Consider the following 15,131-nt stretch of genomic DNA (forward strand, 5'->3'; position numbering starts at 1 on the left):
GTTGAGAAAACAAACAATATCATTCCAGCTCTTAGCATAAACACGTTGAGTGTGGTATATGCATAAACACTTTGATTTTATTTTATGCATAACCAAGTTGACTGTATTTTGTGGCCGTGATACGTAAGGAAGCTCATATTGCTTTACTAAATGTCACTCACTTTTGACACAAGAACTTGGGGGCATATTTACAAGGGGATTGCACCACAGGAACATCACTTTTACTGATGTTCCTGTGACACAATGTCCTGCTCCATATTTACAAAGTGAAGTTAAGCCACTTTTATGGGCTTGACGCCGCTTTGTAAATATGGTACTCTTTCATGCAGTTGCCTGGCGTGCAATGGGTGTTGCTGTGGGTTCTCCACTGCAACACTCATTGCTTTTTGATGCTGCCACAGATTTACAAGTATTTGTAAATAAATCTGGGGCCGTGCCAAAAACTAATGTCATGCAATAGCAGGCATTTAAAATGGCGCGACAAGAAGAAATAATTGTATGTATTTATTTATTTATTTATTTTGCTTTTTCTATATGTGCTGCATTCTGAGGAACACATAGAAAGAGCAAAACACCATCAATGATTGTTTATGTGCAGGAAGGTATCCCTTCCTGCACATAAACAATCATTAAATAATGACGATCTGCTACTTCTATGTGTGCATAACGCAGCACACATAGAAGTAGCAAATAGCCATTTATAAACTGTTTATGTTCAGGAAGGGGCACCTTCCGACACATAAACAATCATTCACTGTAATGCAGGTACCTTTGCACTATGGCACAAGGGTGTCTGTGTGGGCGCTAGGCAGTAACTTTTAGCACCAGTGCTAGAGAAAAAACAGGAGTGCGCTGTATTATTGTAAATACGGTGCATCCATGCATTTTGGAAATGGCAGGGTGTGGCGCTGCCAAATTTGCCAGAGCTCCGCACTCCTTCATTTCCTTGCAAATATTCCTCTTGGTTCTCACATCACCTGCATTAAAATGCTGAAATGACGATATTAGGATTAAAGTGTCTCTGTCGTTCTACAGTTGCAGCAATTGAGGTAACCAGCTCTAGGAAAACATAATTCTTCTTCTTCTTCTTCTTCTTCTTCTTCTTCTTCTTATTATTATTATTATTATTATTATTATTATTATTATTATCATTATTATTATTATTATTATTATTATTATTAATAGTATTATTAATATTAATATTGTTATGGTGAATTAATAGAACTGTGGTTCGACTTTTAATAATGGAACAACACAAGTAGGCCCCCTAAGCTTTCAGACTTTTCTCACGTTCCTTCAAACATGTAGAGAGACCAGGTGTTCGCCATTTAAATTAAATATTCAGAATTTCAAACAGATTGCAAAATACGTTTTATTGAAATTTTACCTAAAACTAATACAAATGGCACTAGCTGCAAGCTGTAGAAATACACATCAGTTAAGACTCTGCAAGTTTATGTAAAGATATACTGAAAAAAATGAGGCAACACGTTAATTTTAAAAGCAACTATAAATGAAAGGTAAATGTTTACATACGCAACAATAGTGGGTTGGCAATGAGCGGATGATGATATGCTGCAATTTGAGTCTTCCATGTAATTCTTTATTGCATTTCCAATAGAGTGTCGGCATGCTGAAACTTACATTTTCCAAAGATCTACCTATTTGGCTGGTATAACAGTATATATGGGCTGAATGATGTCTATTGCGTTATTACCAATTATTATTTTCTTAGTTACATTTGCAGTTACAGGAATAGGACAAACAGGAAAGGTACATTTTCTGGTTGCCCTTCATGCATGTCCTCTTGGACTACTCCAAACGGCATCTCCCCAGTGACAATTGGCTAGTGAACATTGACATCATGACTAGAAATTGATCACAGCAAAAAAACATAGCAAATGTGTAAAGCACGTTCATAAAATATCATAAAATGTGTGCATTTTGCGTTACTGAATGAGATGCTGTAGGTATCATGAATTCTGAGCCACATCAACATTCTGGAATCCCTTGACTTTCGAAAATTGATCACACACCAGGTTGGCCAGCAGTTGCCGGGTTCCCTTTGTGAATGGAGTGATTTCTACAGGAATCTTCATCATCTCATGTGGCTTCAGATCTTCTACCCTGTGTTCAAGGAAGACAAACCAAAAGTATATTGATGAGACTGTATCTTAGTAAATGACTCTCCATTGTGGTGTAGTAGGAGGATATAACAGAGTGGAAATAGATTGATAGGAATAAGTCGTGGTCAATTTCAAGTGATCAATCGCAGATGTTCATAATTTTATGTTTTAAAATACACAATTAAAACTCACACCTCCCAACTCATTGAGGAACCAGACACATTCCCATAGAAGAGAAGGCTCCAGGGAGAGTACCTGACTGGTAAAGCACCATTAAAATAAATACAAATCAAAACAAAAATATTTTTTATCAGAATGATGACAACAAAAACCTAATCAAGGAGACAATTTTATGTGATATATGCACACTTCCATGCAGTGCCAAGGCCACAGCAAAAAACAGAAACCCCCCAGTCCTCATTTACATCATGTAATGATTTCTAGATGTCACCCGAGGACCAGCCACTACTACCAACTCAGTGGTTAATTTGTAAAAAAAATAAGTGCCGGGGCTCTGGTCAGGAAGCAGCTTGCACTAGAAAATTTTTCCTGTTAGCACGGTCTTAAACAGAACTAACTACTAACCATTAAAGTGGGGAGAGAATGTAGCGTAATGGCCAAAACTGCCAACTTTGGAGCTGGGTAACCAGGTGCGAGTCTCAGCATCGGTTCAACATCCTGTGATTCTGGGCAAATCACTTCATCTCCCCATGCCTACCATAAATGTCTCCTTCACTGGTGCTCATGAAAAGGGCCGATGTTGATGATTAAGTGTTGGTGCTGAGCACCAGAAACCACCGGCTCAAATTAAGCACTGTACCAACTACCTCTGCTGTGTAGAGCATGGAATCCGTACAGAGTACAAAATAACAAGCATGGCAGCATGCTTTACACCTTGTTCTTTCTCCGAGTATAGGATGGTACAATGAGGTTAAATTTGAATGGTGTTGCACTTACATGTAGGTGCTAATGAACAAGCTAGTACAGGATTTGGGTAGTTTGGGGTTATGTGGGGCTGTTTGTGAATTCCAGGTTGCAAGTCTTTCTGAAACCTACAAACACTGAGAATACAGAATACCCCACAAATATGCATTGTGAACAACTAAAAAAACAAATAGTCCAGTGCAGATGCAAAAGGAAAAAAGACTTTTTTTCGTCCATATAAATTTGTACGTAAGTTGAATCGCATGTATTGAAAGCGCAACTACAGTTATGAAGTTTTAACCAACAGTCAAAAAGGCAAAAATAGCAAGCTTAAGGCAATTCAGAAACTGTTTGGTTATTATTAAGGTGTGCCATTTACACCTTGGCATTGCTGTCAGAGATTCTGGCTCTAGGGTGGCATTGGAAATTAGAGAAAAATATATTTAAAGTATTTTCATTTTGATAGTGTGCATTTTTAAAAGATAATGTACTGGCAATTTCTTTTCATGATAGAAGTAAAATTGTTCCCTCGTGCATACATTTCTTATCCGTTTTAATGAAGGTATCCAAAGAAAGCTATAAAATCATCAAAAAAATGCATCATGTTGCATTACTGAGAGCAATTTAAGAAATAATACTTTTAAAACACATCTCAGAGGAGGCCAGTCATAAAGAGACAAGAAAAGAGTTTCGTATTTGAGAGGCTACTAAAGAGGACTTCTCCTGACAACTCAATGTGTCAGTTAGGTAAGGTGGAAACCTCACAACCCAAGTCTTACAAACTCAGTAGCCACACATATTGGTTTTGCAATTTGACGGAGAGCAAGTTTAAGGCTCTTAAATAGGAGCGATCCTATCAGAACTTTTAGCCCCACCAGTTAGGTGAGGGGCAGAATTGAATCCTTTCATCGGAAATTTGGGGGAACAGTGTGCTCTTAGGGAGGACATGAAACATTTCCTCTGTTCACATTGGAGAAAAACAAGGCGTCTATGACCTGTCAGGGAGAAGGAGAAGTTTGCCTATTTTAGTAGAAATAACTTATGTGGGCCCTTCAGGAAAGTTTGAAGTCCAGGACAAAGGCTATCAACTTAGGAGACTCCTTAGTGGTTGGAGTTTAAGTCCTCAAAACACCTCCACAGGAACCAAGATTAAGCTGTGATGTATTGGATATACATATACTGCGCTTAAGAAGAATAAACCTAAGTCAAGCTTCCTGCCATCAGAACTCAATTTTGGAAAAAGCAGTGGTGAAGTAACTGTCAGACAACGCCGTGGGGTAACAACAACTTTATTGGTATATACAAAGTACCCCCGACCGCATCAGGCTCTCTCTCCAGTACAATTGCCGTTCTCTGGAATCACTAGATACAGGAGTTCCATGAGAGAATGGTCAGCCTTGGAGTCGGCACGTCAGGGTCGGGTGACGCGAGATACTTCATTACTACATTCAGTTTACCTTTTTTTATAAAGAATGAACAAAGGAGAAAAACGAAAAAGAACAAAGAAACAAGATAAAACAAAAGTAACACTGCGTGAGTATCCAGATGAAAACAAATGCTTGAGGAAAACAAAGAAAATACATGACAAACTTCATATGAGAAGAATACACGGCAAAATAAACAAGGCAAGTTGTTATGTTATGTTACGTTATGTTATGGATTCTTATATAGCGCATTACTCACCCAGGGGCATCTCAGTGCTTTACCTATGAGAATCTCGAGACACAAAACAGGGAAGACCGTTATGACATGACCAGTTCAAAATAAGAATGTTTTTAGTTGTTTCCCAAAAAGCAAATAGGTGCTGGATTTTCGAAGGGCACGAGTTCCAGTATCTGGGGGCTATGTATGAAAAAGCTCTACCACCTGTACGGGTTAGCCGAATATGTGGGATCTTCAGAAGAGCTAAGGCATTAGATCTTAAGTTGCATTCATTTGATTGTTTGGAAAGTTTATTGTGAAGATAAGCTGGCCCCTCATCTCTGAGTGCTTTAAAGGAGAGGCAGCATACCTTGAAGATAGATCTCTTGTGAACTGGAAGCCAGTGTAATTGTCTGAGAAGAGGGAAGGAATGGGATCCAGAAGGCGCATTCAGAACCATTCTGGCAGCGGTATTTTGTATTACCTGCAGTTTTGCCAGTGTGGTTACGCCAATTTCAGCCAACAAGGCGTTGCCGTAGTCAAGCCTGCTCACTACAATAGCCTGCACTACAGTTCTACGGTGTTCTAATTGAAGATAGGGAATAATTCTATGTAGTAGACGCAGGTTATGGTAGCAGGTCCCTGCAATGTTTTTTACATTATCTTTCATAGTAAGCATAACATCCAGCTGGATTCCCAGGCTCTTTACTGAGGGGGATGGCGTTGGCGCTTCTTCCAGTTGGAGAGGCCACCATTCCGGCGTCCAGAGTTGGGCGTCCTTCCCATAAGCTCTGTTTTTCCAGGGTTAAGCTGTAGGCACCGCTCATTTATCCAGTTTGCAATCGCTAGACCACCTGAGAAGCGTAATTTCTCATCCTTGATGTTTTTCCCTATGGGGAATAGTAGCTGCGTATCAGCGGCGTACGAAACTATCTCGAAGTCAAAGGACTGGGCTATCTTGGCTAAGGGGGCCACATACATATTAAAAAGGGTGGGGCTCAGGCAGGAGCCCTGAGGCACCTCTTTGTCCAACAAAAATTTATTTTTTTATGCAAATGGGCCAAATGTCGTGGTTTGCCATCTGTCCATTAGAAAGTTCTTCAGCCATTGTACGGCTTTGCCCCTGATGCCACACTCAATCAGTCTCTCCGCTAGCCTTTGATGAGATATCGTATCAAAAGCTGCGGAGAGATCTAAGAGGATCAGGATCGAGGATCCTCCGGCATTGAGGGTGCGCCTTAGTGAGTCAGTAAAAGCCGGAATGGCCGTTTCTGTGCTAAAACCAGTACGAAAACCCGACTGGGAGGGATCCAGTATGTCATTGGATTCCAGATACTGACTAAGCTGAGTATTTATTGTGGATTCTAGAAGTTTCCCTAATAGGAGTAACAGGTATACTGGCATGTAATTATTCAGCTCCTGGGGGTCTGCAGATGTTTTTTTTAGAATGGGCAGAACAGAAGCCTCTTTCCGGGCACTTGGAATAAGGCCGGTAGAGATAGAGGTATTAAAGAAGTTTTGGATGATGGGGGCGCAAGTTGGGGATAGCAGAGCCATTACACTGGGTGGACATATGTCCCTTGGAGAGCCAGATTTTGCTGTTAACAATAGGTTATTTATTTCCACAACTGAAATGGGCTTGAATTGGTTGAGAGTACCTTCAGAGGAAATGGGTTAGGTTTCCAAATTCAGATTTCGACAGGAGATATTGGCATTATTAATGGGAAAGTTAACATAGATTTTGGTGATTTTATCATAAAAAAAATGTGCTATAGAGTCACATAAAAATTGGGATTCAGGCGGAGTTTATTTGCAGGCTAAGGGAGAGGAGAAGTCTTTAACAATGTCAAATAAGGCTTTAGTAGAGTTCTTGGATTGTTTAATTTGTTTATGGAGATATGAGCATCGGGCAGTTTTTATTGATTGGTGATAATGGAATAGGGAAGCCCTATAGGCTTTCCTGTCTTCTGGTGATTTTCCCTTTCCCTTTCCCCATTTCCTTTCATGTGCTTTGCACGTAGATTTTACAGTTTTTAATTCACCCGAATTACAGGGAGCTGAGACTCGCCTCCGTGGAGGATTCCCACTTTTTAGTGGAATCACTATGTCAAATGTTTTTGTTAGGGCTGAATTAAAGCTAGATAGCATGGCTGTGGGATCTTGATCATTTAGCTCAGTATTGAGGAAAAACTGAGCAAATGTTTCATTAAAACTGTCTAGAGTAAGGTTATGCCATGGCCTTTTGTTTTTACTGTTTTTAATCGTAGGATTGGGCCTATACGCAGGTCCTAATTGTAACTGGAGGGAAAATTGGATCATATAATGATCGGACCAGATAAGGGGAAATGGTTGCGATATAAGATCAAAATATCCATGGCAGGAAAGAGCCACATGAGAACCTCACAGTACCCAAACAACCTGCACACAATTATAAAAAAAAAAAACCTGACCTGCAAAGAGAAATGAAGGTGAGATATGAAAAAAAAACCACCCACCTAAGACCCAGAGGAACCTAACAGTACCTGCTGGGGATTTTACAAGCTCTAAGGATTTTGCACGGAGGTTGAGTGGGAGCATTTACATCTTTCAGGTGTAACAGAGAACCCCTACGAGACCCGTGAGCAAGCCTGGAAGGTTGTCTTGAAAAAGCATCAGAGTTAACAATATTTCCAAAGCCATTATGTTCCTGAACCTTCACCACTTTAGAGATGTTACACCAATTGCGACCAAGAACCCTTATGGGGTTGCCACACACTGTGTCAATAACCAAAGGGTCAGAAAACTTGGACTCACCTTTCTCACAAAACTGGGAGTTTTAATCCGAACAAGATCACCCACACTGGAAGTGCAAACTTTGACACTGTTCTTTGTATCATAATAATACTTTTGTTTCTGCTGTGTACTTTCCACATTGCCTTGAAGCAAATCATTACGTAACTGATGCAACACACCTTCCTTTAAAAACCTACTCATCCAGGCTGGCCTGAACTGCAAAGCAGCCTTTATTCCTTTAAGAGCCTCAAAAGGAGAAAATCCTGTCATGGAATGTGGAGTGGTCCTATAAAACCACAACATGGATTGGACAGCATTATGTACATCACACCCGTGAGATACTGCCCATCGCACACACTCACCCAGCACCCTATTGAAGCGCTCCACAAGGCCATTAGTTTGAGGATTGTAAAGTGAGCTCTTGAGATGAGGTATGGAATTCTCCCTTAAAAAAATCTTTACCTCACCTGAGACAAATTGCACTTTATTATCTGAGATAATTTCCTCAGGCAGACCCTCACTCAAGAACATTTATTTGAGAAAAAGAATGACTGCCCTGGAGTCCGGCTCACCAATAAACTTGAGACACGGCCACCTAGAATAGTAGTCCATGAGTACAAGAACATCACAAGAATTGCGAGGAGGAATTTTAAATGGCCCAACCAAATCAACACCAAGTTTTTTCCACGCTCCTGACGGACACTCAATGGGCTTCAGCGGTGGGGTGACAGTTTTGATAGTTTTGTCAGCAGAGGAACAAACACAACAAATCTTAAACATTTCATCTATCTGAGTGTCCATTTGGGGCCCACCAGAATGACTTACATACCCTTTGTTTAGCCAAAGTGAAACCCAAGTGACCCTCATGCGCCTTTGACAAAATAGTGCGCCTCAACTCCTCTGGGGGAACCAGTTTGACACCTCTCAGAAGCAGCCCATTTTCAATTGTCAGTTCCTCTGACACCTTGCAAGATGGCTGCATGTTTTGAAGTAAAGATTTCTCCCTAGGCCAACCCGAGACAACCTTTTCCATAACTTCATTTAAAACAACATCATGGCCCACCTTTGTTCTCCAACACTTTTTGGTGAACTGACAAGAATTCTCAACCCCCAAGGCCGCACTGAAACAACATTCATCGTCATCAACACTAACAACCACATCCTTCTCAACTATGGGATTTCAGCAGGCACATTCTTCCCATCTGATTTATCCACAACCTCGAAATTGAATTGGAGACGTCTGGCATCAAACCTTGCTATTCTAGGCATGCTACTCTTGCAATTGGTACCATTGAGGATCACCACTAATGGTTTACGATCCGTTTGTAAAACAAAATTTCTTCCCCACAAATAACACTTGAATTTTTCTATAGCCCACCAGCACGCTAGCAACTCTTTCTCAATCACTGAATAGTGAAGTCCGACATCTCTTAATACCCTTGACGCAAAACCAATGGTGTATTTAGATTGCCCATCCTTCTGTGACAAAACAGCACCAACTCCGAATTTACTAGCGTCAACTGTCAGAACACATTTCAGATTATGATCAAAGGTTTTAACGCATTCACACTAGTAAATTGTTATTTTATATCAGAGAACGCAGACAAACACTCATCACTCAACTCAAATTCTGTTTTATCCTTTAGCAACATAGAAATGGCTCTGGCTCTGGATGCAAAATCAGGTATGAAACATGAGTAAAACTCACACATACCAAGAAATTATTTAACTCCAGCTTTATCACTTGGAGGAGGAGCATCAAGAATGGCCTCAACTTATCCAGGCCTAGGACGTACCCCTTCGGCAGAAACCACATGACCGAGATATTCAACATAAGATTTAACAAATTGGCACTTTTCCCTTTCAAGGACCACACCAGCTTGATCAAACATGTTAAGAACCTTTTTCAAAATAAGATTGTGCTCTTCTCGAGAACACGTGTGAATCAAAGCATCATCCTGGAACACAGTCACCTTGAAAATACCCCTCAGCAATTCGGACATAAGTCTCTGAAACACAGAGAATGCCGACGTCAAACCAAAATGCATACAGCAGTACTGGAAGGTTCCTGAAGGTGAAACAAACACTGTGAGATGACGCAATTCCTCAGCCAACATGACCTGATGAAAGGCAGAAGCTAGATCTAACTTGGTGAAACATTTTGCTCCAGAAATAGAGGACAACATCTCCCAAATTATGGGAAGAGGATGTGAATCGACCCAAATCTCTTTGTTTAGAGACCTGAGATCAACACATACCCTCAGCTCCCCTTTTTTCGTCTTCGCCACAACTAAAGGTGAAAGCCACAAAGAGAATTCCACAGGCTCAATTATAACTTTGGCCTGCAAACCCTCCGATTCTTTCTCTAGCTCATTTCGAACACTAAAACGAACCCCTCTCAATTTGCGTTTCACAGGTATCTCATTAGCCTTAATCTTTATTTTATGTTGGAAACCAACAATTTTTCCTAACTCCCCAGAAAATACCTTGGGGAATTCATTCAGCAAAACTTCAATGTCATCAGAGTCTCTAAAAACCAAGACTTGTTCTTTAGTTCCAGGACGTAATACCATACCAAAAGCCCAGAATCCACCAAAAGATAAAGCTGTTTGTCTCCCACTTGCACATATACATAAGGGTCAACACAAACTTCATCCTGCATGCAGCTCGCACTACCCTCACCCACCACCACAACCATGTCACGCACTTCACCCAATAGGTTCTCAACATCCACCTCGCAATCCTCACTGGCTGTTGATACCTTTGAGAACTTCCGTCTCGCACTCTGACAAACTTTTGCAAAATGACCAGATTTCCCACACATCCTGCATTGAGCACTCCTAGCCGGACATGACCAATTCCCCTTAATATGTTGAGGATTACCACATTTCAAACACAAATTATTTTGCTTAGGTACAAAGTTCAGTTGCGAAGAATTAGTCACCCAGAACATGAAGAAGACGAGGAAGACCCCATTTTGGACCCTCTTTCTGTTTCATTTTTTGTTAAAAACAACATTGACTCGAACGTCAGTCTTGCTCTCTAGTTCCTTGCAATCCTGATAGTTTCAGTCAAAGTGGGATTGCCTAAAGAAAGCAATTTCTGCTTGATGGATTTGTCAGAACAGTGGCAAATAAACTGACCACGTATTAGCTGCTCAGCAACATTTTCAAACTGGCGCAGCGCAGAGATGTAACCGTCAACATCCTCACTCTATGTTTGCTCTCTTTTTAAAAATATTTGCCTAGATACCACAAGACTAGGAGCAACATCAAACCTGGTGGCAAGTTTTTTTTACTGTGTCTTCATACACATCTAACTCAACGTCACCTTCACATAGGACATCAGGAAGATGTTTAAAAATAGATCTTCCCTCTAAACCCAGAGAATGCAACAGTAAATATTTTTCTCTTTCTTCTCTGAATCTAGACACACCAATTGCTCCTAGGTATGTTTCAAATGCATCATACCACTGCCTCCATTGAATGGGCGAATCACAAGTTGTTTCCAAAAACGCCGGTGGTGGATTTACAGATTGCATTGCCGAATGAATTTTTTTTTTTTAAATAAAACCGTAGAACCAATTTGCAACACTAACACAGACCAAAATGTCTGAAGTGGTAAATGCTCAACTGGAGCATTCTGCACAATATGCTGGGAATTAACTGACCTCAAAATCTGCAGCCTTGAGCCTCTCTCTCCAACAATTCCAACTTGTATGCTGAACAAACCTTTGAGTAATAGCACCCTTACAAGTTACCACCCAACAGAAGAACTAAAAATGTAATCCACAACAGATGATATGATGGTGCCATTCACTGCATGAAAAACAGACTCTGTCCGACACATCCAAGATGACCGCCGCTTGTTCCCTCTGGTGAAAATAGTACACCTAAGATGGCCGCCGCTTGTTCCCTGCAATGAAAACTTGTGCACCAAAGATGGCCGATGTTTATCCGGGTGAATGCGCTCTAGGTTTCTCATGTTGCTAGCGCATGTCCAACTCACTCCCTCTGGTTTTGCAATCCACCTCTTTCAGACCGTTTACCACGCCACAACCAAGCTGGAAGATCAGGACCCTGTTTGTCAAATGAATATTCACTCCATGAGGAGACTTACTGCCTTCTGCCCCTGCTCATCAGGGTGACCGTTGCCAATGTCGGGTCAGCTGCCCAGCACTAATGAAACTAGTGGGTGCTGCAACTCTGCACGCACAGAGAATGTATGCCACCGGGGGTACAGCCACTCATCGTCATGTGAAGTAAGTGCCAGACAACGCTGTGGGGTAACAACAACTTTAATGGTATATACAAAGTACCCCTGACTGCCTCAGGCTCTCTCTCCATTACAACTGCTGTTCTCTGGAACCACTGGACAGAGGAGTTCCATGAAAGAATGGTCAACCATGGAGTGAACACGCACGGTCGGGTGACGCAAAACATTTCATTACTACAAGTGGTCAATTGGAAACAGTTATATTTGTATATTATTCAAAGGATATGTATATATGGAGCAAGTTAACTGTTACATATCGACACAACTGTTAAAATAAACCAGGTGAATTGAAAAACTTGAGAAATGAATAGAGGAGAGAAGATCAAGCCTGTGGTGACTGACTGTATTTTTTCTTATCACATATTATAATTACAACACAGAGTAGTGCTCTGTTGCCCTAGCACTGAGGTATATGATACTTATGATACATAGATTTATATAAACACAAGTGATGAGGATCCCAGAAAATGCTCTAGATCCATTCAATATCCAAATTGACGCCTGGAGGGGGCTGCTAGTCTCATACTGCTCTGCTACAGACTGCCAGAGACCATGGATAAAGCTGATTGCAGAACTATATAGCGCTCAAGGACTCCCCTGGACTTGGGACATGGGGCTTGTGCCTGATCGAAGACCGGGCCTTCCTTTGCCCATCGATCTTTGGTGAGCCTTAAACACTATTATTGCCAGAAATTCTTGAAGCCCCATTATTCCAACCATAGTCCCTGCATTGACTACGACAGTGAATACTGTTTGCACTTATTGGGGCTAAGATGGGGACGCGGAAAATGCCCGATGGGGACAAGACAATGGCACCTTCATACTCGCATGCAAGCATCACACTTGATTCCTTTCTGGCTAGAGCGGTAGGAGTTATTGCAAAAGTAATTGGCTTGCTGAAGAGACGTGTATCTTTGTAAGAAGGTGTTCCTTCTCCTTGATCACTGTATGTCTCTAAATTTGAAGCCGCCAGTGACCCAACCAAAGTGTTTGCACTATTTACTGACCAGTCTGAAAGTACGGTCCAAGCCAGTGTCGATTATTGCACAAGAGCTCCCCAAGGCTTCTAATCCATCACTGGAAAGAGGCCCCTCTGCCAAAAGGAAATACCATATAAGGACTATTGGATGCTCCAAGGATGGGGCTACTAATAAAAAAAAAGTAAAACCTAAAGCGAAAGTGACTGAAGGAACTGTGGACCATGGTGCCTCATCTGGGCTACCTAGCTGTTCTTGTTCTGCTAATCCTGGGATGCAATATAGGGCCAACTGTTTTAGAAACTTAAGGATCTTATTCAAGCCAGTATTCCCCCTTAGCAAAAAAAAAAACGTGAGCCTAGAATCGGCTGTCTGAACACTCTCCAGTGCAACCTCCAGATGTAAAACTGTGGCAGAGTCATCGACTAATCATAGCGCAGCTGCCCCAATCCTCACAATTCGAGGGAGCCTTAAAGATAATCAGCTTGCATGTACGTGACGGAAGCTCCTGGTCTACTATGTCAACTGCCAAAAATGTTATTAATCAAAGCAGTGAGAATATGGATCCTAATGCAAGCAATATGCCACGTAGCTCATGTACCACCATTGCCAATGCTACATGCCTTACTCTCCCTCCCAAATGTAGTCCATATGTTGTGGCCCTGGCCAACGAACCCCGTCTGCTCCTAGCCAAGGTGGAAACTTACATTAACCTGAAAAAGTAAAATCTGCCATTGGCTGAACAAAAATATGGACTTTGAATATGCAGAATGTAACAAGAGCTTGTTTATCTGAAGGGTAGTTGGCTCGGTCCCTCATACAAGCAAGTGACTGGGGACTGTGTGGTTATTAATTTTAGGAACCCGGCTCTTGCTGAGCATCTAATTTTAATGTACTCACATCATGCAAATGGCTTCCTTAGGAAAACTGTATAACTGCTTTACCACTAGATTAGTTGTATCATTTGTTCCCGGTGGTATAACTTAGATCCTAGTTGTAGGCCCCTTGTTGTCGCCGTTTTTTTAGCTGGTACCTCAGCGCGGGGACACACTGGCCCAGTGTAACCAGGCGCTCTACAAATGCAATTATTATTATTATTATTATTATTATTATTATCATCACTTAGCTGAGATTCAGACAGTGAGGAATGGATTATCTCTCTGGCAGGAGGTCTCTGAGGTCAGAGCGCTGACTCCATATCTACCTACATCTAATCGATTCAGTGCCCTATCTGGTATGGAGGAACTGGATTGACTTGGGACTGACGAAATGGAAATGGGGGTGGGGTTGAGGCTCATATTGGCCATAACTCGCGAGACAGAGAGTAACACTCCGTTGTCGTGGGTCCATCTCCTGTGCCTCAGATGTCCATAATTTCTTGGAATATTGCTGGACTGAACTCTAAACTGGAAGATCCAAATTGGCCCAGCTTTAGTAACAAATATACAGTTGTAATTCTGAAGGAAACTTGGGAAACAGGGGAGTTTACCTGGGTTGGGTATGAATCCTTTATTTTCGCAGCTATCTATTCTGTTTTAGGGAGGCCTCGGGAGGGCTGGCGATCATGGTACAGACGACCAAGCTAATTGCGATTACTCCCCTCTAATATGTAACGATTTGGTGATTCAGATTCCTCTCAAGGGATTTGGCTACTTATATAGCTTGGGTTGTGGGGGAGGAACACCAGTTGTTATAGTGACCATAACCTTTAGAAGTGTTTTCAAACTACCAAGCAGGACATCAATCTGCCTTATTGAAAGAAATTGTCAATTTGGCCAGTAAGCATAAGGGCCTTAGATTAAGATTGAGGGGTGCAGATATCTCATATTTATTAGCTGATGTCGTAAAAGGAAACCTGGGTTTGATTGTAGACCACCTGCAAACTGAATGTTGCCCACCACTGAAGGTAATCACCTCCTTCGAAACTTTAAACAATTATATTAAATCCCTTCTTACAACCAAGATTAAACGTACAGAAACCATGAATCCAGGATGGTTTGAAAAGGATTGCTGGGATGCCAATAAAAACCTTAGGTATGCATTTAAATTCCAGGCCCAGAGATCAGAATGCTATAATTGAAGCAAGACATTATTATAAGTTTGCCATAAAAAAGCGCAAGGTGGTCCACAAGGAGGAAGCATGGAATGAACTAATAAGCATCTGTAAAGTGGACCCTCAACATATTTGGGCTATTGTTAATGATCAGTGCCAGTCCACTAACAAGTGTGATTGTATGGGCTCAACTATTAGTGCCTAGAGCTGGGCTGACCATTTCAAGTATATGTATTACTTTGAGGAACATTTCCCCCCTTAGTCTGGTGAGCCAGCTGTTTCCTTCCCTCTAACCATTAGGTTTGAGCATGATGTAATACAAGCTATTCCCTCTAGTCCTTCAAATAAAGCCCCAGGATCAAA

The 15,131-nt window shown here is 41.4% G+C and overlaps 1 protein-coding gene across 1 annotated transcript in view; it reads right to left on the minus strand.

Moving 5' to 3' along the window:
* Positions 1 to 1,395: 1,395 nt before the first annotated feature.
* Positions 1,396 to 15,131, minus strand: part of LOC144768421 (protein-glutamine gamma-glutamyltransferase E-like) — a 251,930-nt gene continuing 238,194 nt past the window's right edge. Inside the window, exon 13 of the mRNA XM_078652064.1 lies at positions 1,396 to 2,127. Coding sequence (XP_078508190.1) covers positions 1,974 to 2,127 — 154 coding nt within the window. The 3' untranslated portion in view covers positions 1,396 to 1,973. The remainder of the gene's footprint in view (positions 2,128 to 15,131) is intronic.

The sequence above is a fragment of the Lissotriton helveticus genome, chromosome 7, assembly GCF_964261635.1.
Source record: "Lissotriton helveticus chromosome 7, aLisHel1.1, whole genome shotgun sequence".
Lineage (NCBI taxonomy): Eukaryota > Metazoa > Chordata > Amphibia > Caudata > Salamandridae > Lissotriton > Lissotriton helveticus.